Below are 24,757 nucleotides of genomic sequence, written 5' to 3'. Positions count from 1 at the left end.
TCACCCTGGAAACTGAAAATGGATTGAAAATGCTTGATACCACTTCAACAATTAATAAAAAGTCAATTTTTAGTGATTTAGATCGCATACGTAAATGGCAGGAACAAGCTGGTGTTGATAATCCTGACGAGGAACAGAACGATAAAAGAGACTTATTTTTGAGCAAATCCCCTGATCACCTTTTCCAATCGCAAGAAAGCAAAGAAAAATCTGGTGCCAATATAGACGACGATGTTGACATTAGTTTACTGTTAGATCCGTTTTCTAGTGTTGTTGATGATCATGATAAATATGAGAATCCCAACTTTGATTCAGCTAGTCGTCTTAAAGAACTGGAAGAACGTATGAGTGAAACTGACCATTGTACATTACCGACTGATATCCTTGATTTGAGCTCACCCATCAATCAGACAGAGCCTCATAAGCTGATCTCGATAGAGTCAGGGAATGAATTTGAAAATAAAGATACAGTAACCAAGGAGGATGATTTCGGTGACTTGTGTGATTTATTGGAGCTGCCTGATGTGCCAACTGTATTACCCACCTCAAAAACAAATATGGTTGACAAAGAGACCACTGATGCACAAAACAATACCGATAAAGAAATTGATGTAAAACCATCAATAGATACTGATGATACTGATATTCAAACTGATTGCGCTAATACTGACATAATGGGTGGAATTGATTCTTCTCATAATGGTAATGATATTATTGGTATTGATGACAAAGACTTTGTTATTGATCAAAAAGTTGATGGTGTTTTTGAAACTGTAGAGGATCTTATCAATTCTTCTGATACAAGTGATGCCGACCAGATACTCGAAATCGCCTCAAACATTACCATTAAGGATACTGAGCAGACCACGGAGACTGATGAGTTGATTAAAATAGACTTGGATGAAAATATGGTTGATGAATCTGAAGCTCCACCTCCATATATTGAGTCTGACGATGATGATTTAGAAGATGAATCTGAATCAGGGGTAGAGCAAGAGCCTTCTACTGAGGATGTAGTTTCAAAACCTGTCAATGTTACAGTTATCAGTACCCCCAATAATACTGAAATATTAAAAGAGGTAGATCCAAAACAAAATGTATCTGAAATTATAAATTTAACCAATGAGGAGGGTGGAAACGTTGTTTTAAACATGGATAATACGCCTATCAAGGATGATTCTCGCATTGAAAATGTGACATCTGATGATAAAACTTTTGATAAGTCTAATAATGATGTCTCACCTCCAACAGACAGCTCTGGCGATTTACCAAGCTCAGCAAGTGTAAACATTGTTTCTGTTTCTAATGCTCTTGATTCTATGAAATGTTTAACTCCTGATGAGGATGATATAGAGGAAAGCCAAGATATGGAGTCTTACATGGAAACTACTGTCGGAGAGCAGAATCCCTCCAAAGCTGTCAGCAATCTTTCAACCTCGCCAATACCTGATGTCAATTTTGAAATCCAAGAAGATACTGGTATTAGTAATAGTGTAAATATTGGTAATGTAGAAACAGTTGACCATGCAAGGCAGGCTGGGAATCTACAATCTGCCGTAGTTGAAACTCCAAGGCTAGAGAATATGGTATCTTTAGAACTTGAAAATGTAAATGATGTAGATTCTGTCAATAATGATAATACTCGAAAGGATGTAATTGACAAAGATACTAATATGGGAAATATTGATGAACTAGATATTGAAAATTCTGCTGTTCAGGAACCATTACAGACTGTTGATACTCCTCAAGAACCTGTCGGTTTTACTGAACAGGCAGGAGACATTTCTGATGAATTAAATTCTTTGTTAGACAATTTAGAGGAAGACTTGGGAATGGCGGCTGAGGTCATTGATGAAGATTCTAATACTACTACTACTCACCCTGAAGAGATATCTGTTAGTGTTGTAGTAGAATCTGCACCTCGAGAGCTTGTTTCTAATGCAGCCTTGGCGGCTACTGGCAATGAACCAAATCAGGAAACTGGTACCAATAGTGAAGCTACACCTGACGATGTTGGCGAAACTAACAATGATGAGATTCAAGTTACAGAAGCAACAGGAAATAATATGACATCCAATGAAGAAACACCTCATGAATCCATTGAACCAGCATCGACAATGCAAGATGGTCAAACAGAGGAGCTATCGTCAGAATCTCCAGAAGAAACCACACCAGAATCTGATGACCAACCTCAAGAAGGAGAAACATCAACTGAATTACGAACATCTTTGAGAAGAAATGGTGGTGCCAGTGGTTCTGGTAGACGAGTTCGATTCTCACTCAATCCTGAATATGAAGGAGAGAATCCAAATGCATCTGCAGGTTCACCAAACGAGCAAGGTAAGCAGATGTTTATTTACACCCTGTAAAATGAAAAACTACTCCTTTAAACTTTAAACTTTAAACTGGAAACTCTTCTCAGATCTCCACCTCTGAAGAAGTTCGTCCACCTCCCCTGTATGGGCATAGAACGTTCAAGAAGGTTCCGTATATTGCTTAAGTTTAGTTAATTATTTCAGTGTTAAAAGTTCTTCCGTTTCAGACAGATTATTGTCTCAGTGAACTATATAAAGAGGCTTTCATGTCTCAAAAATTCAGCATAATTAACCAAAATTTCAAGTATGTGTGCTAATTTGCTGTGTAAAACCTTGCTTTGATCATTGATTATTTTGAATTTGATTTCAAATAAACTAGGAGAGTCACTACCAGAAGGGGCAACTGCTTTGGATTCTTTATCACAACCGAGTTCTGGAGATGAGATTCCCAATGAGATCAAGAATCTTGGTTGGGTTGCACCAGAATGGGTACCTGATGAAAAAGCTAGTAACTGTATGAAATGTAACATGAAATTCACGGTTGTTAAACGGAGACATCATTGCAGAGCGTGCGGAAAGGTAGGCTACAATTATGTTACAATTATACGCCTATAAACTCTTTAACTGCGTCTTGTACCCCGCCTCTCTTAGAGGGGAAGCGAAAATTAAAAGGTGCGCAAATACCCTCTTTTACGAAATGTGCGAAAATTAGTGGCGCGACAATTAATGGCATTTGAAAGGTATTAGAGATCGGGGGTAGAGATTACCAGAATTGAGTAAATGACTTCTTTTATTTTGACTGGGATCTTGAGTTTGAAACATTATGTCAGTTTTAATTTCTCCCTCTTTACTACTGATTTTTAACTTCTTGACTGGATAGAGCTTACCATGTAAAAGAAAGCATTTCAGTTTTAGAGCTACTGACTCGTCCGCAATCGTGTTTTCAATTCTGGTCGATTCGAATGTTTTGAAATTCCAAAGTTCAAAAATCTTAGGTGAATTAGATAACAACACGGCGGGCTTTAGTTGACTTAAAAATTGCACACACTTTCACTGGGAATCTATGAGCAGCTGATCTTGTGTGTAAAGGAATATGATATTTGTGATCTTCACTTACTTTAATTCATCTCATACCCAGCTGGCACACAACGTTGTTTCAACGTTTATCTAACGTTATATGGACGTTGTGAACGTTAGATGAACGTTGAAACAACGTTGTGTGCCAGCTGGGTATTTTCATTTTGTTTTCTTCTGGCAGGTTCTTTGCTCAGTATGTTGCAACATGAGGTATTGTTTACCGTACTTGAATTACAAATTTGTCAGAGTTTGCCAAGATTGCTGTGATGTCATGATTTCGCAGGGTAAGATCTTTGGAGGAAATGGGTTGTAAAATGGAGTCTCTTTAACTCGAACCTCTACAACTCGAATGTCTCTTTATTCGAACGAGTTTTATCGTCCCTTCAGTTAACAATCCCTTATAAACTTTACTCAATAACTTGAAATTTCCCTAGCTCGAACAAAGTATATATATAGTGTTTCATACAATTAAGTCTCGAACCTCTATAACTCGAACGTCTTCTTATTCGGACGAGCTTTATCGTCCCTTCAGTTAACAATCCCTTATAGACTTTACTCAATAACTTGAAATTTCCCTAGCTCGAACAAAGTATATATATAGTGTTTCATACAATTGAGTCTCTTTAACTTGAACCTCTATAACTCGAACGTCTTCTTATTCGAACAAGTTTTATCTTCCCTTCAGTTAACAATCCCTTATAAACTTTACTCAATAACTTGAAATTTCCCTAACTCGAACAAAGTATATATAGTGTCTCATACAATTAAGTCTCGAACCTCTATAACTCGAACGTCTTCTTATTCGAACAAGTTTTATCTTCCCTTCAGTTAACAATCCCTTATAAACTTTACTCAATAACTTGAAATTTCCCTAGCTCGAACAAAGTATATATATAGTGTTTCATACAATTGAGTCTCGAACCTCTATAACTCGAATGTCTTCTTATTCGAACAAGTTTTATCTTCCCTTCAGTTAACAATCCCTTATAAACCTTACTCTGTAGCATTCCTTAACTAGAACAAATTCCCTTTGCGTGTTGGGTCAAGCTGGAGTTTTTACAAGTTCTTTGATGACTCCGTTGGTCGTTAAATGTTGAGACAAACGATTTTATTACTTTTTCTAAAGAACGCGTCATCCCTATTGTTTAAAAATAACCAATCAGTTAAGCATCTTGTAAAAACTCCAAGGCACCCCTGCGTGTTCGAGCTATGGAGACTCCACTGTATAAATGATTTACACCATTATTACAGATTTTTACGCAACCTGATTCGGCGAGACTTTATTAACCATTAGAATTGAAAAATCTGCACGAATAACCTCTTGTTTTTTCAATGGTTATTGGATGTTTATAATTCAATCATCAATGAACCCTCGACATTTTAGAGTCTGCTAAATTACGTGGGTTACGTGCGTGTCGTGGGTTCGTGCGTTCGTGGGTCCGTGCCCTCGTGGGTGTTCGTGGGTTAAAATGTTTCGTGGGTTCGTGGGTTCGTGGGTCAAAATATCTCGTGGGTTCGTGGGTTCGTGGGTCCAAAAAAAATCACTTGGGTTGAAATTGCTCGTGGGTTCGTGGGTCAGAATCGCTCGTGGGTCCAAATTTCCCCTTGGTCCAAAATTTTCCGTTGGTCCGAAATGTTCTAAAAATCCCAATACTGTAAGATCGTGTAAGATATGATATTTTAAGCAGTGAGAGCTGTAAACATTGTTTACATTTTGCTGTTTCATATCTATTCTTAAATCCATCATCTTCTAAAACCCTAAAACACTTAATAATGATCATTATTTCTTTGTAAATTTTTTTTGCGATGCGTGCTCGAATTTGAAACCCTTGCGCATTTTACCGCCCAAAGGAACCGATGTAAGTATAAAGAAGAATTGTTAGTTATAACCAGTTTTTTATAAATACCCAGGAAATGTTTTTGTTTTAATAATTATAAATTAAACGATTCTTTTAAAAGACTGTGACCTCTTGTATTAATTGTGTGGTAGGAGGAACATGGTAAACCGTAAAGGGAGATAAAAATATAAGATTAAGTGTGACGTTAATTGGGCTATATATATTATGAAGCTTTCGATGGAAGTCGTTTTTTAAGGTCAGCGGTAGAAATATTAATATTAAAATCAGATCAGCTGGAAATGTTTTTTGACATTTTCCATTTCGCTCTTTCTTCTCATAAAGACCGGGTAGCTTAGTCGGTAGAGCATTTGCCTTACAATCTAAGGGTTGTGGGTTCGATCGCCGGTCACCGCTAACTCAGCGGATGAGTAGCTTAGATTGGGTAATCTGATCTAGGCGGTAAGTTACTGGGAGCTGAGAGTAGGTGTGGCGCTCCACCTCAGCATTCGATCTCCCAGGTCTAGCGCAAATAGAAAAGGGGATAGACTCCCTCACTCCCGGCACTGCCGACAGCCACCAGATGAATATACTTACTTTTTTTACTTCTCATAAAAACTCTTGAGTTAATTATAGGGTGAGAAGAACGAAGAACAATGAGGAAGTTTTTCAATTTTAAACTTTTACAATTTTTGCTTTACTACTTTAAAAAATACCCGATGACCCATATGAATTTTTATTTTTTATTTTTGGAAAATTATTGGAATTTTAACCACGTGATTTTTTGGACCCACGAACCCACCCACGACAATTTCAACCCCCGTGTTTTTTTGGACCACGAACCACGACCCACGGATATTTTGACACGAACCCACGAACCCACGAGACATTTTAACCCACGAACACCCACGAGGGCACGAACCCACGTTTAACCTGACATTTTGGTCTAACCACCATCACTGCAAGCCTTTGTACTACATTTTGAAGCTCTTAGACTCCCAGACCTCACACCTGCTGCATGGTTCAGGAATCTCCAGCCTTAAGCTGTGGATCATGAGGCTTTGGCTCCGCTTCCTCCGATGCACCGCCTTACTCTGAGCTGTCACCATCGTCACCCACAAACCAGTTTACAGAGCAACCTGCTCCAATCTTACCGGCCGGTGTTCAAGGAATGGGTGACGTGTTGCCTGGTAATGCAGGACGTAATCCGCATCTGACCGGTGCCCAACTGACAGGTTCGTATTCTTACAATGTTCCGTTTATGATAGCTCCTTTTCAACATTAGATTTAGTTGGTTAAAATACCTTTATTTTAGCAGGAACTAATTTTCTCGGTCGAAAAAAAAATTGAAAAATGGCATTTCACGGTTTTGCCCTATTTTGTACACATTTCTTTTATCTTCCTAGGGACTTTTCTAATTTTTTGCCGGAAAACCGCAAAAAAAGCGAAAATTAATTCCCACAAAAATTAATTCCTTTAGTTAAGGTAGAGAGAGACTTTTAGACAGTTTTTCAATTGTTTTCACGCCAAGACAGCCGTCTTATCTAAAGGGGTCTGAAGCTTCTCCTTATCTTAAAGCATTAACTCCTGGTTTGAAGCACTAAAGTCATAACCGTTCGGCAATTTAAAACTCAAGTTAAAACTCAGGAAAAGTGTTTGAAAAATACCATGTCACAGGGTAGGAACGTTTTCGATTTTCACAAAGCGTTATGGTCAAAAAATGATTTGCATTTAATCTTTCAGTCATTGGTTTAGGCTCAAACTGAAATTTTTGTGACTCCACTGTGTTTACAATTTTTTCTTTTGACCTTTTCTTTTGATTCTCTTTACTCTTTCAGAAATGATGAACTTCCAATTACCAGCATATACACCAACAGCACGACAACGTCAAAATCGTAATCGTACAGAGTCAGAGATGAGTGCTGTTATCATGTTCAATAGCACTGCTACCAATCTGCCACCAATTATAAGGAGAAGTAACGAAGGTACATGTTACTTATAAGAACATCCATAATTTCTGTCAAAAGTCTTCCCATGTTCTTAACTTTTTGAGTTTTAAGCCTAAAAATGTTCTTAAAATGTTCTTAATTTCACCATTTGATGAGTATTTTTGTCCATTTTCACTAAGAAATTGGATGTTTAGAGTCCGCAAAGTATTAAAATGTTCCTAACTTGTTCTTGATATTTTGGCCAGCGAAGTCTTTTGTTCTTATATAGTTTGTTCTTACAAAAAACGTGTCAGTAGGCCGAACTTTAATTTATACATACACCCTGTATTTTGATTCATTCTCACAAATCACTTTAAAAATCTAGCAAACTGCAGTAATTTTATCTCCTGTCCGGACTCAATAATGACCTCCTCTGGAAGAAAGGGGGAAAAGTCTTTTCTGGAATAGTCGATAAATACTTGAATTAACTTTTATTCGCTATCTATTTTTTATACTAACAAATACACCTTGCTTAAACTACATTGTTAATTTTCACTTGGACAAAATTTTGCGAATCTGTCTATTCTTCAACTTACTTCTTTCATTTTCCTAGGGTTGCAAAAACTATTCGCGAAGAGTAAGTTTCGCGAAAATGACCGAAATTCGTGAAAATCACGAAATCCACGCGAAATTTAATTCACTAGACAGTTATAGAATTCTCTACATATTGTTTTTTAAATCATTCCTTAACTTTCAGAAACTCGTATTGTCAACAATCCAGACTTGGATACACTATTTAGCCAAATCAGAGGTAATTAATTACCATATCACTAATCATTACACAATATTTAAGCGCTTTGTTTGATGTCTCATACTAACGCTCGCTGCAATCACCTCTTTTCCATTGATTTTTCCTACTTTGTTACGGCGTATTATTTCCTTTTATTGAGCTTAAAATACTCGAGAGACAAATTTAGGTGCTTATGGTTACCAGTCTTGAAGGATTAAAAGGAAAAGCACCTAATTTAGAGCCGCCCCCTCTTTAACACCGGCCATTGTTACACCAAAGCGAAATTTTCCATTTTTAACATGGCCCTTATAACGCCAGTGACGGAAAGATATGGGCCGGCGTATGAGGGCCGATAGGGTATATAACTAAGTTGCAAGTAACTTAGTGGAACATCAGCGAGAACCACACGAAAGGTTTCTGCCGAAATTTTTAGCTGGGTTTAAATAAGGACTTCCATTAATACTTCTGTCTCTGATCAGCAACTAATTAAAACAGAAGAGGTGGTAGAAAGTAGAGTAATTCAGGGAAAGAAGTTAGTGCCTCACTTTTTGGGGTAAATAGGTATTGAAAAGGGGAGCCTTCAGGTTGCCCACTAATCTGGTCTTTGAGTTAAGATTTGTGTGCTTTTTTTCAGACGAACAGGAAGATCCAATCACATTTATTGTCAACAAGAATCTCGTCGTTCGCGTCAAAATCGTTAACTGTAAGTTGAAATAACAAATTGATCTACAATGTTGGCCATAAAATTTGACACAAAGGAAATCTCCTAGCAAAAATTAAAAAACAGCTTGTAGTTTTTTAGTGCCTTAGCTTAGGGTTCGAAAGTATAGATTTTTAGGAGTTTAGAATCTGAGGGTCAAAAAGCTTATAAATGGTCCGACTAGGTTGAGAAGTTAACCTAGAAGCCATTATATCCCTCCAAAATCGAAATATCGGAATAAATACCCTCTTTGATTCGATATTGTAGGCAGTAGAAAAGGGATTTTTCCTAAAATGGAAAAAACCTAAACACTACAAAACCTAAAATGTCAATTAAAAAATATGTCAAAAAAGGCTAAAAACAAGGTTGTTAAATTGATTGTAATGAATACAGACACAAAACGATTTTATGCATCAGGAAATGTATTTCCATTATGTAAAAAGCACTTGTTTACAAAGTTAAGCATCCCCGTAAGTACAGGGCGAATCAAGATGAGCTGCAACAGTTCAAAAAGACATTTTTCTCAAAACTTTAACATTTCTCAACGATGATGTACACACAGAAAACTACCGGAAACTCTTGGAAAGACGTTGAAAATTTTGTGGGGTTGAAGCATTCTGCATCTTGTTTATGCCCAAGGGGAAAACAGAAGTCAGAAGTAAAGAAAACAATAGAGATAAAGAAAACATAAAGAGTGTTACAAGGAGCAAGACTTTGTATTTTAATGTTTTGGTAAAAGAAGTCCTTTCTCTCATAAAACCATACCCTTGTTTTTAGCCTATTTTTGACATATTTTTAAATTGACATTTTTGGTTTTTGAACATAACTTTTGAACCAATGAAGTAAAATTAGAAAGTAATACACCTAATTTCAAGTTAAGCTTTCCTCTGAATGATTCCGAAACAATCTTTGAAAAATTTCTTTTCTACTGCCTACAATATCAAATCAAAGAGGGTAACTTATTTGTGGGACACCCGGTAGAAAGCCGGAAAATTTCATTTTTTTCCAAACATTAAATTCTGCAAAATGCTAAAAATATACCCAGAAATGCCAACATATTCTGACCACCATTTTAGACCTGAGTGTAAATAGTGGACAACAAGTGTTATATTTGTCCCAACTGGAAAACAACGTCGTTTTAATGTTCATCTAACGTTTTCTGAACGTTAGGGACGTTAGATGGATGTTGTTACGACGCTCTGCACCAGCCGGTCATGTTTTTTATCAGATTCTTGGGCGAAAAGGTTTACTGTCTGGGTTATAGAATCAACCAGGTGACACACAACGTTGTTTTAACATTAATCTAACGTTTTATGAACGTTAGGGATATCACATGGACGTTGTTTTGACGTTGTGTGCCTGTTGGGTATATTGCTTTACTTTTCCCAAAATTTGTTGTTTACAAAGTGTAAAATTAGTTGATTTGTGTTTGATGATCCAACACCGAGTTTCTGGATTTTATACACGATCAGCCTCCCCTATACCAGAAGGCTTGAAGCTTAGGGTCTAGTATGCTAGACTAAAATCATTCTAGCCTGTATTGAAAGCATGTCTAATGTCAAAGATTTTTTCACTTTCACTTTCATTTTCAGTGGATTGTTGCGTGGAGAAAAAATGTTGGTGTTTCACATCTGATGGCATGGGTGCGTCTAACCAAGAAGAAATTGTAAGATACAGTATTGTTTGCTACATTGATATTACAGGAATTCAAATAATAGTAGCCGTATTCTTTTTCACCGTTCAGCACATGATATAACTTTGTATGCAATAGGCCATCATTGTACACTCTTCTTGGGGGGGGGGGGATAAAAATGGGCGCTCGGTTTGTTTGGACGATAAGGATCGGTTTTTCCATCTTCCAAAGTCTCTCTAAGGGTAGGAAAAAATCACAAAAAATTTTCAGTTTCGAGAGAAAAAATGTAAAAAAGTCTGGGACGTTTTCCAAAAATGTCTCTCTAGGGTCACTTTATCACTACAATTTGATTTTATCAATTAAGGATCTGTTTTGGTAGGTCCCGACATCGGCCTACCCTTCGACCCCCTCTCCTCTGGGATACTTATTAAAAGTAAATTCTACTTAAGAATAAAACTTCACGTGGCTTTCTTTCCCCGAATTAGCCCTAGTCTATTATGCTAGAAAACAAACTGATACAAAATAGAAATTAGGGGTAAAAAATAGAAGGAGCAAGTTATAGCTTTTATACAAATTGATATTATCCCGTTACTGTTACGATTATAGTATTATTACATAACGCCAATATTACTTGGCCGGGTAGCTTAGTCGGTAGAGCATTCGCCTTACAATCTAAGGGTTGTGGGTTCGATCCCCGGTCACTGCCAACTCAGCGAATGATTAGCTTAGATTGGGTAATCTGATCTAGGCGGTAAGTTACTGGGAGCTGAGAGTAGGTGTGGCGCTCCACCTCAGCATTCGATCTCCCAGGTCTAGCGCAAATAGAAAAGGGGATATACTCCCTCACTCCCGGCTCCACCGACAGCCACCAGATGAATATACTTACTTACTTACTAATATTACTGTATCACACGGATTATAAGCGACTCCAGTCTAAAATGGCCCTTGATTTGTTTTGCTTTTCCTTCTAAACTTTAGGTTGTTTTAATCAAATGCGGTTCTTACGATGTAGATGATCGAACGTTGACACGAAAAGTTCTTCAACAAATGAACCATATCTTCGAGAAAGCAAAACATGGTAAGAAGGATTGAACTCCTCTGATCATTGGGATATCCCATTAAGTATCCATACAAGGGGATGGACGAGCCTTTTAAAGTCAAAAAAGATTCTTCGAAATGTGTGGTTACTCCCTGGAAAATGGTAACATTTGCAAAAAAAACCCTTGGGAAATTCTTTTCGTACCTTAAAGTGACGGTGTTGCACTAAAATCTGTCGTTTACCCCCAGGAAGCTTTAGAAATAATTTTTTACCTCCCCAAAAAACATTTTTCTAAACCCCAAGGAAATTCTCCTCAGATTTACCCTCTGGAAATTTTCGACCACCCCCTATATGTATATCGCCCATTTTGATCAAAGTAGATTTGAAGGGATAATGTGGATAATTGGATTTTTCACTTGTAATGATGGGCTATTCCAAAAAAAGGTCCTTTTTGTGAAAGGTGACCCCGCTGGTTTTTTTTTTCGATTTCTCAGGACCACCCTGGTTTTTCCGGCCTTATTTTACTGACCCCCCTGAATTTTTAACCTAATTTCCCAGACCACGTCACACCTCCTCAACATAGGGGGTACAGACTATTTCTGGAATAGACCAATAACGTTTTATGATATGGGTATAAACCTCAAAATGTTTTGGCCTAATGATTTTTATTCAGTGTCAGAATAAGATAATTTGAAATCTCTGAAAAGTTCTTCCCTGTAGCTCGATTTCTTGTAATGAAATTTATATTTGACTATTTCCAGAAATAGTCTGTACCCCCTATATGTTGAGGATGGGTGACGTCCAGGATGGCCTGGAAGATAAATAATCCAGGGCTGGTCAACATAGGGTGTACAATTTCTTTTAATGAAATTGCTCTTCTTGGTACCTCTCAAGGTATCTGATCGATTGAAACTAAAATTCTCATTCGATCCAATTCGATTGATTTTGTTATTTTTTCCCAAGGTCACCCAGTTTCGGATTTGGAACAGCTAGAATATGACGCTAGCCTGTGTTGCACTCCTAAGAATGTTGCGATGTTATTCTTCAAGCACTCTCTGCAGGTATTGTTTAGATATTCTCTGGCACAATTCATAGAAGCAACTTGCATGCTTCTACACGTTTTTTTTCAAGTATTTTGTGAGTATTTTGCCCATTTTGCTAAGAGTCCATAAAGCCTTAAAATGTTCTTAACTTGCTCTTAACATTCTGGTCATCAAAGCCTTATATTCTTATATAGTTTGTTCTTATGAAAAAACGTGTATTGCGCTTCCCTTAATCTTTCTAGTATTGGATTTTGGCTTTAGACGAGACCATATTAAATTGACCTAATAAAAACAAACGAAATTGTAAATAACTTAGATTTCTGAATATTTACGATTATTCCTCTCGAAACATACCATAACTACAAAGTCGCTGAGCTTTATTTAACTTTAATTGGATTAGCTTAAAACGCGTGAGATTCCTGACTCGCGATATTGAATCCACCGCAAAATTTTTAAATCGCATTTTCGGCGGAGAAACCAGTCCAAAGTCTCTAATTGTGGCAAAAACTGCTAATCTTTCAGCTGTTTTCAGGCTTTTCAAAACTCTGACTCGCGAAATTAAATCCAAAGATGCGAAATTTAATATCGCTAAATTTAAGCCGATTAAAGTAATTTAAGTCCAGGGTTTTTAAAGGTCAGTTATTTTCATCACAGTGTATAAAGAAATTGATCATTCCTACGTCACCATATTTGTTTGGTATGTACATCGAGAAGAGTGAGTTGCCATGGGCAAAGAATTTCCCACTAAGACTGTTGCTGAGAGTTGGTGCTGAGTATAAATGTAAGTTCAGTGTCAATTTTATTTGAAGAATAGACATAACGAATGAAGTGTTTGTTAAACCAACCTAATGAATGCTTGAAAAAGCAAGAAACTTTAAGTATCGGGGAAAGAAAGAATTTCCGTTTAATATGGGGGGGGGGTTGAAGGATAAAACATTTTTTTTGGAAATTTAACCCCTGGATATTGTGAATTTTGACCCCCCCTCCGGATAAAGTTCGAATAAGTGAGAGTTCACTATGTACTGATGATATACAATGTTTTTTTCCTGTACACGCAGAAACCTCTTTATTTTTCATTCTAGATTATCCATGTCCACTATTGAACATACTTGATCGACCAGCTGTTTACGACGGTGTTGGTCGAACCATACTTGATCTATTGGCTGTAAGTTTATCTATTATTTCGATTGACCCAAGCTAGTTAGTCGTCACAACTTACCATCAGATTTATTAGTGACCGAATCAAACAAGCTTAGATTGGACTTTTCCAGAAAAAGATTGAAGGGGGATGGAGGATATAACATTTTTTGGAAATTTACCCTCCAACCCCCTCCCCCCCCCCCCGGGCAACAGATCTTACCCCCGGACAAGCATCAGTTGACCCCCCGGACATTCAAAATTAACCCTAAACAGAGCAAATTTGCCCCAAAAACAAGGCAAATTTGGCAGATTTTTCAATACCCCCGGACAAAATATCCAATATATCCTCCACCTCTCGTGTACACAAACCTTCTGTAAGAGCCTATTTTTGGGCTAACTTCCGTCTGGGAATCTCGCTGATGTACTATATACTTATAATATACAATGTTTTTTTCTTTAGGACTTCCGAAACTTCCAATACACAATACCGCGCGTGGTGGGTGTCACAATTAATTTACGTGGTAAAGATACGATCATACGTTTGCCACAACACCGTTATGATGAGGTAGGGATCATTGACTTTCAAGCCCGAAGAGCTAGACTACTGGATGGGAAATGAAACCACTTGTTTCCCATCCAGAACGCCCGCGCGTGGCTTTTACACAAAACGCCGAAAGTAAAATTGAAAGTAAATTCTATTGCTAGATTTCAACAAATGTAGTCCTCAGAAACAAAGGAACCCCTAGATACAATCCGTAGTCATGATTGCGGCGCGTTCTAGACGCGTTCCGAATGAGAAATATGTGGCTTCATTTTTCGTTGCCTGCAAAAGGTTAGAGATTCTACTCAAGCTATTCGGGCTTCAAACTCAATGGTAGGGATTTTACTCTCGTTTTGCATAAGATTCCACTCCCTGCACTAAGATTCTCGTGACTTTTCCGGGATTTTTCGGCTGTTTTTTTTTCAAGGAAAAACGGCATAAGTTTGGACATAGTTTTTTTTTTTTTTAAGATACGCTAAATCTTCTGTGGCTTAAAAAAATTGAATTGTTCGATCGGATTCTTTTTAATGTCGCTGGAAAACCGATCGTTGGCCCTTTAATTCGTTTCTCTTTAGTTTATCTCGAAACTTGAGCCTTTTTTTTTCCTTTTTAATTTTTTAATCGTCTTTTTGACAGTTTTTTTATCAGATAGGTCTAATCAGTATCCAGCTCATAGTTTAAATGAAAATTTAGCTTGTTGTATTTCAATACCGCACCGCGCACCAAAATTTTTCCCCGGGCTTGTTAACACACTAGCACTATAAAAAGAAGCTACTATTTTACATTAGGCACGATAAAGTATATAGTTTTTTTGACTATTTTTTAACGAGTTCCGGTTTTTTATAGATTATGAAAGCTGTTAACTCGTGCGAAGAGAATGTTCTTTCGTTAGCCGGTAATTTTTCCACCACCTGTGACGGTCATCTGGTTGCCGTGGAGAAAGATGGTAGATACAAAACACAAACGTTGAGTATCGTTCTCAAGGCGAATCGTAAAGGTACCTTTTAAGATTTATAAACGGCTTGGAATTTTTATGGTTTGTTAGAGAACCATAAAAGAAGGTTTAACATACGGTTGACGATCTCCAATTCGATCTTCAAGGAGAATTGAATATTTATCGAATGAGGGAGCTTTTCAAATAAGGGAGAGTCATTTATGAGAGTTTCTTGTTGACGGTGACTTTCAATTTCATCGAATAAGGGAGCCTATCGAATAGTAGAACGTCGTTTATGAGAGTTTCTTGTTGACGGGGACTTTCAATTTCATCGAATAAGGGAGCCTATCGAATAAGGGAGCCTATCGAATAGTAGAACGTCGTTTATGAGAGTTTCTTGTTGACGGGGACTTTCAATTTCATCAAATAAGGGAGCCTATCGAATAGTAGAACGTCGTTTATGAGAGTTTCTTGTTGACGGTGACTTTCAATTTCATCGAATAAGGCAGCCTATCGAATAGTAGAACGTCGAATTAGAGAGCGTCAACTGTATTCAATTTTCAAGGGTTTTGATATGAGTTGTTTTTTTTGCCAAGGAGATTGGTTAAGCATCGTGTACCAACTTTTCTTTTTCCATGGGTGAAATGATAGTCTTGTTTATAGCCAAGGGCTCGTAAATTTTTTAAGGGGCCTGATTTTAATTTTCCAGGGGGTTGAAATTTACAAGCGGTAATTTACAATAGAGTGATTTCAAATTATGTGAAGTAGACCTTTTCCAAAGACTTAAGATTGTAATATCTTGGTGTAAAATTTGACTTCTTTTTTGTTTTATATGTTTTCTAATTTCACGTTTTCAGTGACATGCGCAAGTTTTGTGGTAATCAGTGCTGCCTTAAAGGCTAATCAAGATGGAGTCAAGGCTAAAGCAAGCATCGTTGAAGGTATGAATTAGTTTACTTTCCCTTTAATAAAGTAGTAGTTAGAATATAGCCTTACTGTCGCTATAAAACATTAGATGGAGCTGCTCTATCTTTCCCAAGCAACGGAAGTTGAAGCAAAATATTTGCTGAAAGCAGGTCACATTTGAATTTCATTTTTGCTCGATTTTCCAAACCAAAATGGGCTTCTCTATTTCAAAGCTTTATTCGACTTCCAATTTGCCTCGAATTTCCAATCCAAAGTAAAATAATTTTCTACGTCGAATTTCTTATGACATTATGAAGTTCACCCCTCATCCGACCAAAGAAATGGGCTCATTTTTAAAGCTTGATTAAACTTTCAATATGCCTCGATTTCCCAATCCAAAATAACATCTTTTTGTACATCAAATTATTCAGATGGTGTTATGGTACAAGTCACACCAGAAGTTATGAAAGAATTCAAACAAGCCATCAAAGACATGAAAGAATTTTCTTTTGGGACGGGTGAATCTTCTTCAGCCAGTGGTGGCGCAACCGCCAGCGGTGGTGATGAGGTGTCGTCGAAAGTTGGTATCGAATGGTCGTCAGCTGACGTCATGGATAGACCAAGGTTATTTTCACATAGAGTGTGTCCCAAAAAAAAAGTGGACAAATTTTTATAAAAAGTTAAATCCTCAAAACTCATCATCTTAACTGGGCTTAGAAGAACTGAAATAAGATTGAAATTTTCTGTTCAATCCAATAGAAGACGATTGGTTAGGCTTGGGGATTGAAATATTAAGTAAACAAGTCATAAAGTTTCGCACAATTCATGAAATTCATGAGGATTTCTTATAACTCCTGTTTTAAAGCTAAAGGGGGAGGGACACTGAAACAAATTTTCATGTGATTTCAACAAAAATGAATTGTTTAAGCACTACACATGGCGCTACATCACTAGTGTGCAAGAAAAAGTAAATCTATCTAGCGCTCTCGATGCATTTCACCGCTATTGAGTACTGATAAAAGAAACTTCTTATCCCTATCAAAGATTTTATTTTGCCGGGAATTAGGAACTGCCCCAAGGGTCTATACAAAGCTCAGTGATGTAAACCCTCAAACTTCTCTATATTTGAGTTAACTTTCGATTGCATTTTCTTTTTCATTGCGTAGATTATTAAGTCCAATCGACGGAACTTCATTTGACAATTTGACAAACATGAAGATAAGACATAGTTATGACTACACATCCAACAATCTGACTGCCAAAATCCACTGGATAGAGGTACCATTCATTTTCCAGTAAACTTTATTTTCCATAAATTAGAAGGACGGAAAAATAGGGCATATTCTGATATATTTTTTTCGGGGAAGAAAATAGATTTTTAGATTTCGAATTTTATCTAAGGGTAATTGGAGCCTCAGTTTAGATTAAATCATTACATAAGCATGGTAATGTTTGAGGTTCAAGAAAGCATTTTTCCTAAAGTAAACAATTGAGCGTCCTGAATACGTCACACGTTAACGTAAAAATCTTTTTGCGAGTAAACGTCAAAAATTTATTCAACTTAACTTTCTGTTGTTTCTCCGTGAAAATGTTCTTAGAATGTTCTTATCTTAAGCTTTCGGTGTACTTTCTAAGCAATTTCATGTTTATGAGTTAGTGGCCTTAGGATGTTCGTACAGAATCATCATAACGGGATTGGGTTGATTCTACAAGAGAAAAAAAAAGACGTCAAAATTCTATATGAGTCATGGGAAAACCGATGCAATGACTTCAGAGATTTGACCGCAATCCTCCCTAGTAAAGTTTATCAACTCTGTGTGTCGCGGGTACGAATTGGCAGAGTCAGGTAAGCGCTGTGATTTCCCTATCCTAGGATAGTGAATCCTACCCGGGATAGGGCCTGTTCCATTCATCGGAAGGACTATCTCTCTTTTAAAGTATTTTGTTTTTATTATACTGTTCCTCCTACAAAGAAACCTATTTTCCATACAGGTTTACTTCCTACCACAAGATAGTGATACAGTACAACGCTTATCAGCTCGTGAACTCGGTCAAATGACGTCATCAGTAGCTAAAGCATGCATGTCAGCATTGTCAGCACATTTGATGACACTGTTAGCTTTGGATATGACAAGAATCGGATTACGTGTCAATCTTGCTGCTGATTTTGTAAGTTTTGATGTTTTTTTATAAGAACATCCCAATTCTTTTTTGAAACCTAGGGATGTTCTTAACTTTTAAGTATCAAGCGTAAAAATGTTTCTTAACATGTTCTTATTTTCACAATTTTGTGAGTATTTTGTCCATTTCTTAAGAAAATAGGCGTTTTAGAGTCCGCAATGTCTTAAAATATTCTTAACTTGTTCTTGATATTTCGGCCATCGAAGCCTTATGTTCCTATACAATTTGTTCTTTAAAAAAGGGGAAAATAGTAATTAGCCACTATTCTTTAACTGTTTTAGGTTGAATATAAAATTGGTGCCAACTTATCAACATTACCTGCCGAATTACTACCCGGTTTGGATGACAAACTTGTTCCCGCTATTCACACTGTGATGTCAAGCGCTCAAGAACGAGTAGCAGTAGAGCTCATCTTTCAGGTTGTCAAGATCGTGTAATGATTGATTGGAGTGTATAATGTTACGCTTTTCTGGTGTAGGTTGTCAGAATTTGACAAACAAATGGGTTCGCTAAAAGAAGCATACAGTGTGTCCCAAAAAGAAGGGGACAATTAAATTTTTATATTAAATGAAATCCACAAAACTCATTAACAAAACTAGGCTTATAATAATTGAAATAAGAGTAAATTTCACCGTACAATAAAAAGATATTCAAATCCAAAGACATGGAATAGGTTTTTGAGATTAAAGTATTAACCCTTTGAGTGCCAGGGTCTTTTTTTCTAAGTTTTTTTTTAAAAATCGCTAGTTCAAACTTTAAGGGCTTATATCTCCTGATCTAGAAAGAATTAGAAGCTCGTATATAGCTCGTTGGATAGCTTAGAGTCTCCTCTTTCTTTTGGGCGCCTTCGGCGCCGCCCGATTGAGGAAGGGCGTGGTGGGCGGCGGCCAAGGGGGGGGTACGTTAGGGGAATTAAAGCAGTCAGGCCCGCTGCGCGGACCTGACTGAACTGATGGAAAGGTAACCAGTGGTAAAACTTCAAATCAATTCACTAGAAGACAGAATAAAGTAAAACAGGGCCAAATTTGGAGGTTCTTGGATCACTCGTTGACCAAAAATAGTCAAAAAACGGTCAGAATCTCAAAAAAGTGAATTTTTGTCAATTTTTTGCATTTTTTTGACTTTTTTGCTTAAAATCTCGCTGGAAAGACTCATTTTTGAAATTCTTTTTGCTTGACCATAAAGGACAATCTAATTCCTACGAGTTCGACCAAAAATAACGATTTCTAACTCAAACTGGGCATTACAGGAGGGCTTCGCCCTCCTATATAGCCCATGTCGTATATATACGACATCGGCACTTAAAGGGTTAAGTAAACAAGCCATGAAATTTCGCATGAATTATAAGGATTCTACTTTGTATAAAAATTTGTCCGCTTATTTTGGGACACACTGTATAGTCATTGCTTGTTAATAAGTTGCAACACCTGTAGCGATGTATCTCCAGTGAGATGAGAATCTCTTTAACAAAGGCATCGAAAGTGAATGGAACCTCGATTAGACTACACGAGGTTCTTATAAAACTGTTCTTATAGACGAAAAAGTGTATCGTAATTACGGCTTTCATCAAAGCTTAATTACCATGTTTGGTAAGGTTTTTAAAATTTTTTTTCTTCATTTTTGTTTCGGGAAGGCTTTCGTTTTTGAATGTTTCGCAAACTTTTCGGTAAGATAGTCGAATGTACGGTAAAATTACAACAATGTTAGAGTTAAACCACTGACAGTTCCGAATTATTTCAGTCAGGTGTGCATATGAGATTTTTAGTACTAAGTCATTAACTTTGTTTTCTCTTGACAAAGAAACTCTATACACGCTTTTTTTTTTATAAGAATACACTTTATAAGAATGTCCATGATGAAAATGGCCAAAAAATTTAGAATATGCTAAGAATATCACCATCATGGAATTTTGCTTTTCAAGCAAAGAATGTCAATTTTAGAGCATTTTAAATTATAAATTGCCAATTACCCCCAAGTAATGAGAATGCTGTAAGAATATTTTAGGATGATTTTCCCAAAAAAGTTAAGAATATCCATGATGAAATGGATTTACACCATTCTTATAAAAAAAAAAGCGTGTATTGTTTCGACTTCTTGTTTTCTGTTGGTTTGTTTATTCTTTTGTACAAAAGGTTTCTATTTTGAATTTTATGAATTAATTGTTATTATTCTTAATTATTTTTGTAATTGAATATTTTTGTTTGTTTTTTCTTAAGATTTCTCCTTAGTTGAGATGGTATGGAGTTTTTACAAGATACTTTAATAATTGGTCATTTGAAGTAATAGAGATGACGCGTTCTTTAGAAAAAGTAACAAAATTGTTTTATTACAGGTTAATGACCAACCAAATCAAATAAGAGCTTGTAAAAACTCCAGCTTGTCCCCCTTAGTTTGGTCACAACAAGGAACTGTTTGAATATCTGTATTAGCAAAACTAAAAAAGTTTCAGTGTCTCAAAATTAAGCAAAATTCGATAAGTCTTGGCGACCTTTCTTAATGAGTTCTGTTAGCACAAAAATATTTTAGATTGAATTTTGCACAGATCTTTTAAGGGTCCAAAACTCGATTTTAAACAGGAACACTTAATTATGACGTCCACCTGCATGATGACATCATCAGGTAGCTAGGTAAAAAGGGGTAATGGGTAATGATGGTGGAATTTTTTCATATTCCATTATGAACTGATGATTAAGGTATAAAAATTTTGTTTCTGACGTAGCTTTGACTTGACTTTACTTTAGTTCTCTTCTAGGTCTCCATTTTTTGTTAAGGAAAACAGTTTTATTTTTGTTTTCAATTTTTATTTCCCCTAAAATCTAAAATATTTGAAAGTACAATTAATGTTTTTCAGTTTTTTCAGTTTTTACCATTTTATTAAACAGGGCATCAAGCTTAAAATTTTTCAACTTTAAGATATGATAAGAACAAACTGAGGCTTAAATTACCGAAAAATTAGAAAGTGTTTTTTGAGTGAACAATATTATCTCTAATTTCACTCCGGATGATACCTGGAAATTTAAATCATTCTTAAAGTGCCTTAATTTGATTAATTTAATTTGAAAATCCACTCAAATTGACAAGACTCAATGTTTCAGAGTCAGGAGTTCAAGATTTGCACGAGGGTGAAGCTGAAATTTTTGTTTAAAATAAACATAAAATAATTGTGATGCCTTTGGGCCCTCCTCCGTCAACATTTGTAATTGTAGAAATTTATTGACTGACTTTTTTTAACGATAACAATATTTATTTATACCTTTTTTTTTGCTCAAAATTGAAATGATAAAATAAACACTTTTCTTTATCAGACTCCATCCTACACTTGTGTTCCTTGCCGATCATAGTATCTTAAACCTTTCAGGCCTTATCCATGTAAATACACGTTTTTTATAAGAACATCCAGATATTTTCTAAAGCCTCCGAATGTTCTGAACTTTTTAACATTTTAGCCTTACAATGTTCTTACTTTTACCATTTTGTGAAAAAATTTTGTTCTGTTTCCCAAGAAATTTCATGTTTTACAGTCTGCAAAGCCTTAGAATGTTCTTAACTTGCTCTTAATATTCTGGTCATCGAAGCCTATGTTCTTATGTAGTTTGTTCTTATAAAAACGTGTATATTGCATCTATCATAGTTTTCGTTTTCGCCTTAATTCCCCAACATCCAGCAACATCCCAAATGTCTCGCAATCATTAAAGCATTAAATTTAGAATTTTGGAATCCTTTCTGAGAAGATGGCTTGAATTTTGTACAGTACTTACACGGCTATCTTTCTTTTTTATATCTTTAGTATAAAAATGCAAAATATCGAAAAAAAAAGTATTAGATTCACCGGAGGACTCAACACATTGGTTGCTGAAGAAAACTCACAAACGGGTTTTTCTTGCCGAAAAAAGTCAGTTAACACATAAAAAACGTAAGTAACTTTTTGGGAAAAATCATCCTGATAAATTCTTACGGTATTTTTAGGTTTGGATCCAAACCTAGCCAAAACCTAGCTTGTAATAAATACCTTAAGCTAAAATTTGGCTCTCTGTGACGGAGATGATTTATTGTTTCTTTTGGTGCTCCCTCGGGAGATAATTTTTTTTCATGATATTTTATCGTCAACGAAAATTATGAGCAATCTGATTGGCTATCTGATTGGCTAAAATAGATTTTTTTCGAATGTTTTGATGTTGATTTCATCGAAATAGAGGAGAGAGAAAAAAACAAGAAGGTAATACTCTAGGGGCTGAGTTAGGTCTCGTATGCACATCGGCGTATAGTCATTTTTTCTTTTGATCATGAAAGTATAGTCCTTGAAGAGTCAGAAGACGTGTGTGGCGTTAATTGGATCAGGCACAAATTTCCATAATGGCGGATTTTAGATTTTCAACTCTTTTTAGCCCTCTTGCTTGAAAAATAATTTTTTTTAACTATAAACATAGACATTTTATACCAATCGATCACAAAGTTTATGCTGATTAAGAAAAATGTCAGAATCATGGTCTGAAAATTTTGCTATCTCGAGCTATAAAGTATTTTCGTTTTCAAAACTTAGAAAACGTAAGTACTTCGTATCTCTTGATAATGAAATTTTCAGACCATGATTCTGACCTTTTTCTTAATCAGCATAAAATTTCTGATCGATTGGTATGTAATATGCAGGGTTTTAAGCTCAAAAAATATTTTTCTTAGGCTAGCAGAGCCTAAGAGCCCATGTGTTGAAAGAAAATTTTGAATCCGCCATTATGGATCTCGAAATTCATGTAGAAAAAAAACTTTTCCTGAATTTTATTATTTGAACGGTAGGCAAGACCTTCCGAAAATTTCAAGTAAATTAAGTAAGCCAATCAAATGTTACAGCCACGCAAATCTGGAACCAAAAGTAGTCATTTCAAAATATCGAAATCGAAAGTGCTTCATATCTCCAGATAACGAAATTTTCAGACCATGGTTCTGACCTTTAATCAGCATAAAATTTGTGATTGATTGGTATATAATGTCTATGTCTAAAGTCAAAAAAAATTATTTTTCAAGCAAGAGGGCTAAAAAGGGTTGAAAATTTAAAATCCGCCATTATGGAAATTTGTGCCTGATCCAAATAACGCCACACACGTTTTCTGACTCTTCAAGGACTATACTTTCATGATCAAAAGAAAAAATGACTATACGCCGATGTGCATACGGGACATAACCCAGCCCCTAGAGTATAAAGAAAAATCAAAACATAGAAAGTTTTTTTCATTTTGCATTTCAAAGTGATTTTCACGAATTATAGAATCAGTGAGAGAGAGAGGAATAGAATAATTTTAAAATATCAAAATCACTTCAAGTCAAATTTCTATGTCGCCATAAGTGGTCTCAAGATTGTTTTGGGATAAGTCTGTGGACAATACTTTGTAAGTATTTCTTGTATATATTTCAAAGGACATTTATCCAAGGTTGTACATATTTTATAGACTCTCTAGAAGATAGATGTTCTTGTACATTTTTACACTTTTGACTAACTAACATAGGCCTATGTATAGGGCCCATTGAGTTTAAACCCCGAAGGGCCTGCTCCCGAAGGAGCTAGAGTAGAATCTTTGGGATAGGAAATTAAGCTACTTAATTCCCCATTCAGAACGCCCGCACGTGGCTTTTACACAAACGCCGGATTGAAAGTACAATCTATCGCTAGATAGAAAGAGTATGTGATTCTGATGAAAATTGAGGTATAAAACTTACATGCCTTGAAAATGTTCTATTAAAACTATTCCTATTAAAAATCGAAATTTACCCTTTTCAAAAGGTCGCGATTAAAAAAAAAATTGACCAAATTGAATGTGAAAATCGACAGAAATTTTGAGGAGAAAATCTCATCAAGTAGTCTCTCAGTCAAAGGGTCGATTTAATATTTTAGGCTCGGACATACCCGTCACCTCGAAAACCTAGCTCCCTCCGGGTGAACCAGCAAATCAACCGGAAACATCTTAAAAGCACTGCCACCATCAGGGGCCATCCCGAAGAAGGACTCGAAGAACCTTTAAAATCTACCCCTCCCATTACAATCATGGTCGTAATATTTTAGAAAAAAGGGAAATTTCCACGAATTTTCAAAAGTACTAACGATTTGGAAGTGCTCTAAATTAGGTAGGACGGGTAGAGTTTTAATGATGAGCAAGATATCTCTCTCATTCCAGAAACCAAAACACCCCTTAATACACGTTTTTTTATAAGAACATCCAAACTACGTACAACAAATTCACACAAAAGTCGATTTCGACCTCAGTCGATTTTTTTTTCCGAAAATACAAAAGTGCGCAGCAATTTTTATCAAAATACTGTCAAGAAATTACAAAACTGGGCAAAAATTTCGAAACTGCGCGTAACAGGTACAAAAATATCAATAGATAATCTTGATCTTCTAAGTGGAAATTATGGGTTAATAATTAGAGACATGTGTTTTAGATTTTTTTTGTTCAGTTTTAAGGCTCATAATTTCGGTGAATGATTTTCAAACAGGCTTTCAAGTTCATTATTCATAAAAAAGTTTTTTCAAAAAGTTCAAGAAAAATAATCAGGAGTAAAAAGAAAAGAAACGAAAAAAGGTTATCTTCTTTCATTCATATCGGTCATAATTTTCAAAAACCATACAGGACTTACAATTTAGCTTGGTTTCCAAAAACTGAGATAATTCAATTTGAATTCTGAACTGTTGAGGGCTTTTTAAG

General features: G+C 36.0%; 1 protein-coding gene across 1 annotated transcript; it reads left to right on the top strand.

Moving 5' to 3' along the window:
* Positions 1-6: 6 nt before the first annotated feature.
* On the top strand, positions 7-19,989 carry LOC136810081 (zinc finger FYVE domain-containing protein 9-like). Its single transcript, XM_067066649.1, has 19 exons — positions 7-2,340; positions 2,695-2,894; positions 3,574-3,676; positions 6,286-6,462; positions 7,066-7,212; positions 7,913-7,966; positions 8,580-8,648; positions 10,238-10,311; positions 11,257-11,356; positions 12,281-12,378; positions 13,015-13,141; positions 13,443-13,525; positions 13,961-14,065; positions 14,888-15,038; positions 15,833-15,916; positions 16,313-16,505; positions 17,048-17,159; positions 17,874-18,050; positions 18,344-19,989. Exons 1-19 carry the CDS (start codon positions 30-32, stop codon positions 18,497-18,499), a joined length of 4,521 nt encoding a protein of 1,506 aa, XP_066922750.1. The 5' UTR covers positions 7-29; the 3' UTR covers positions 18,500-19,989.
* Positions 19,990-24,757: the final 4,768 nt, after the last annotated feature.

This window comes from Clytia hemisphaerica, unplaced genomic scaffold, assembly GCF_902728285.1.
Source record: "Clytia hemisphaerica strain Z4C2 unplaced genomic scaffold, Clytia hemisphaerica genome assembly, whole genome shotgun sequence".
In the NCBI taxonomy this organism is placed as follows: Eukaryota; Metazoa; Cnidaria; class Hydrozoa; order Leptothecata; family Clytiidae; genus Clytia; species Clytia hemisphaerica.
This window is presented reverse-complemented; position numbering and strand designations above follow the sequence as displayed.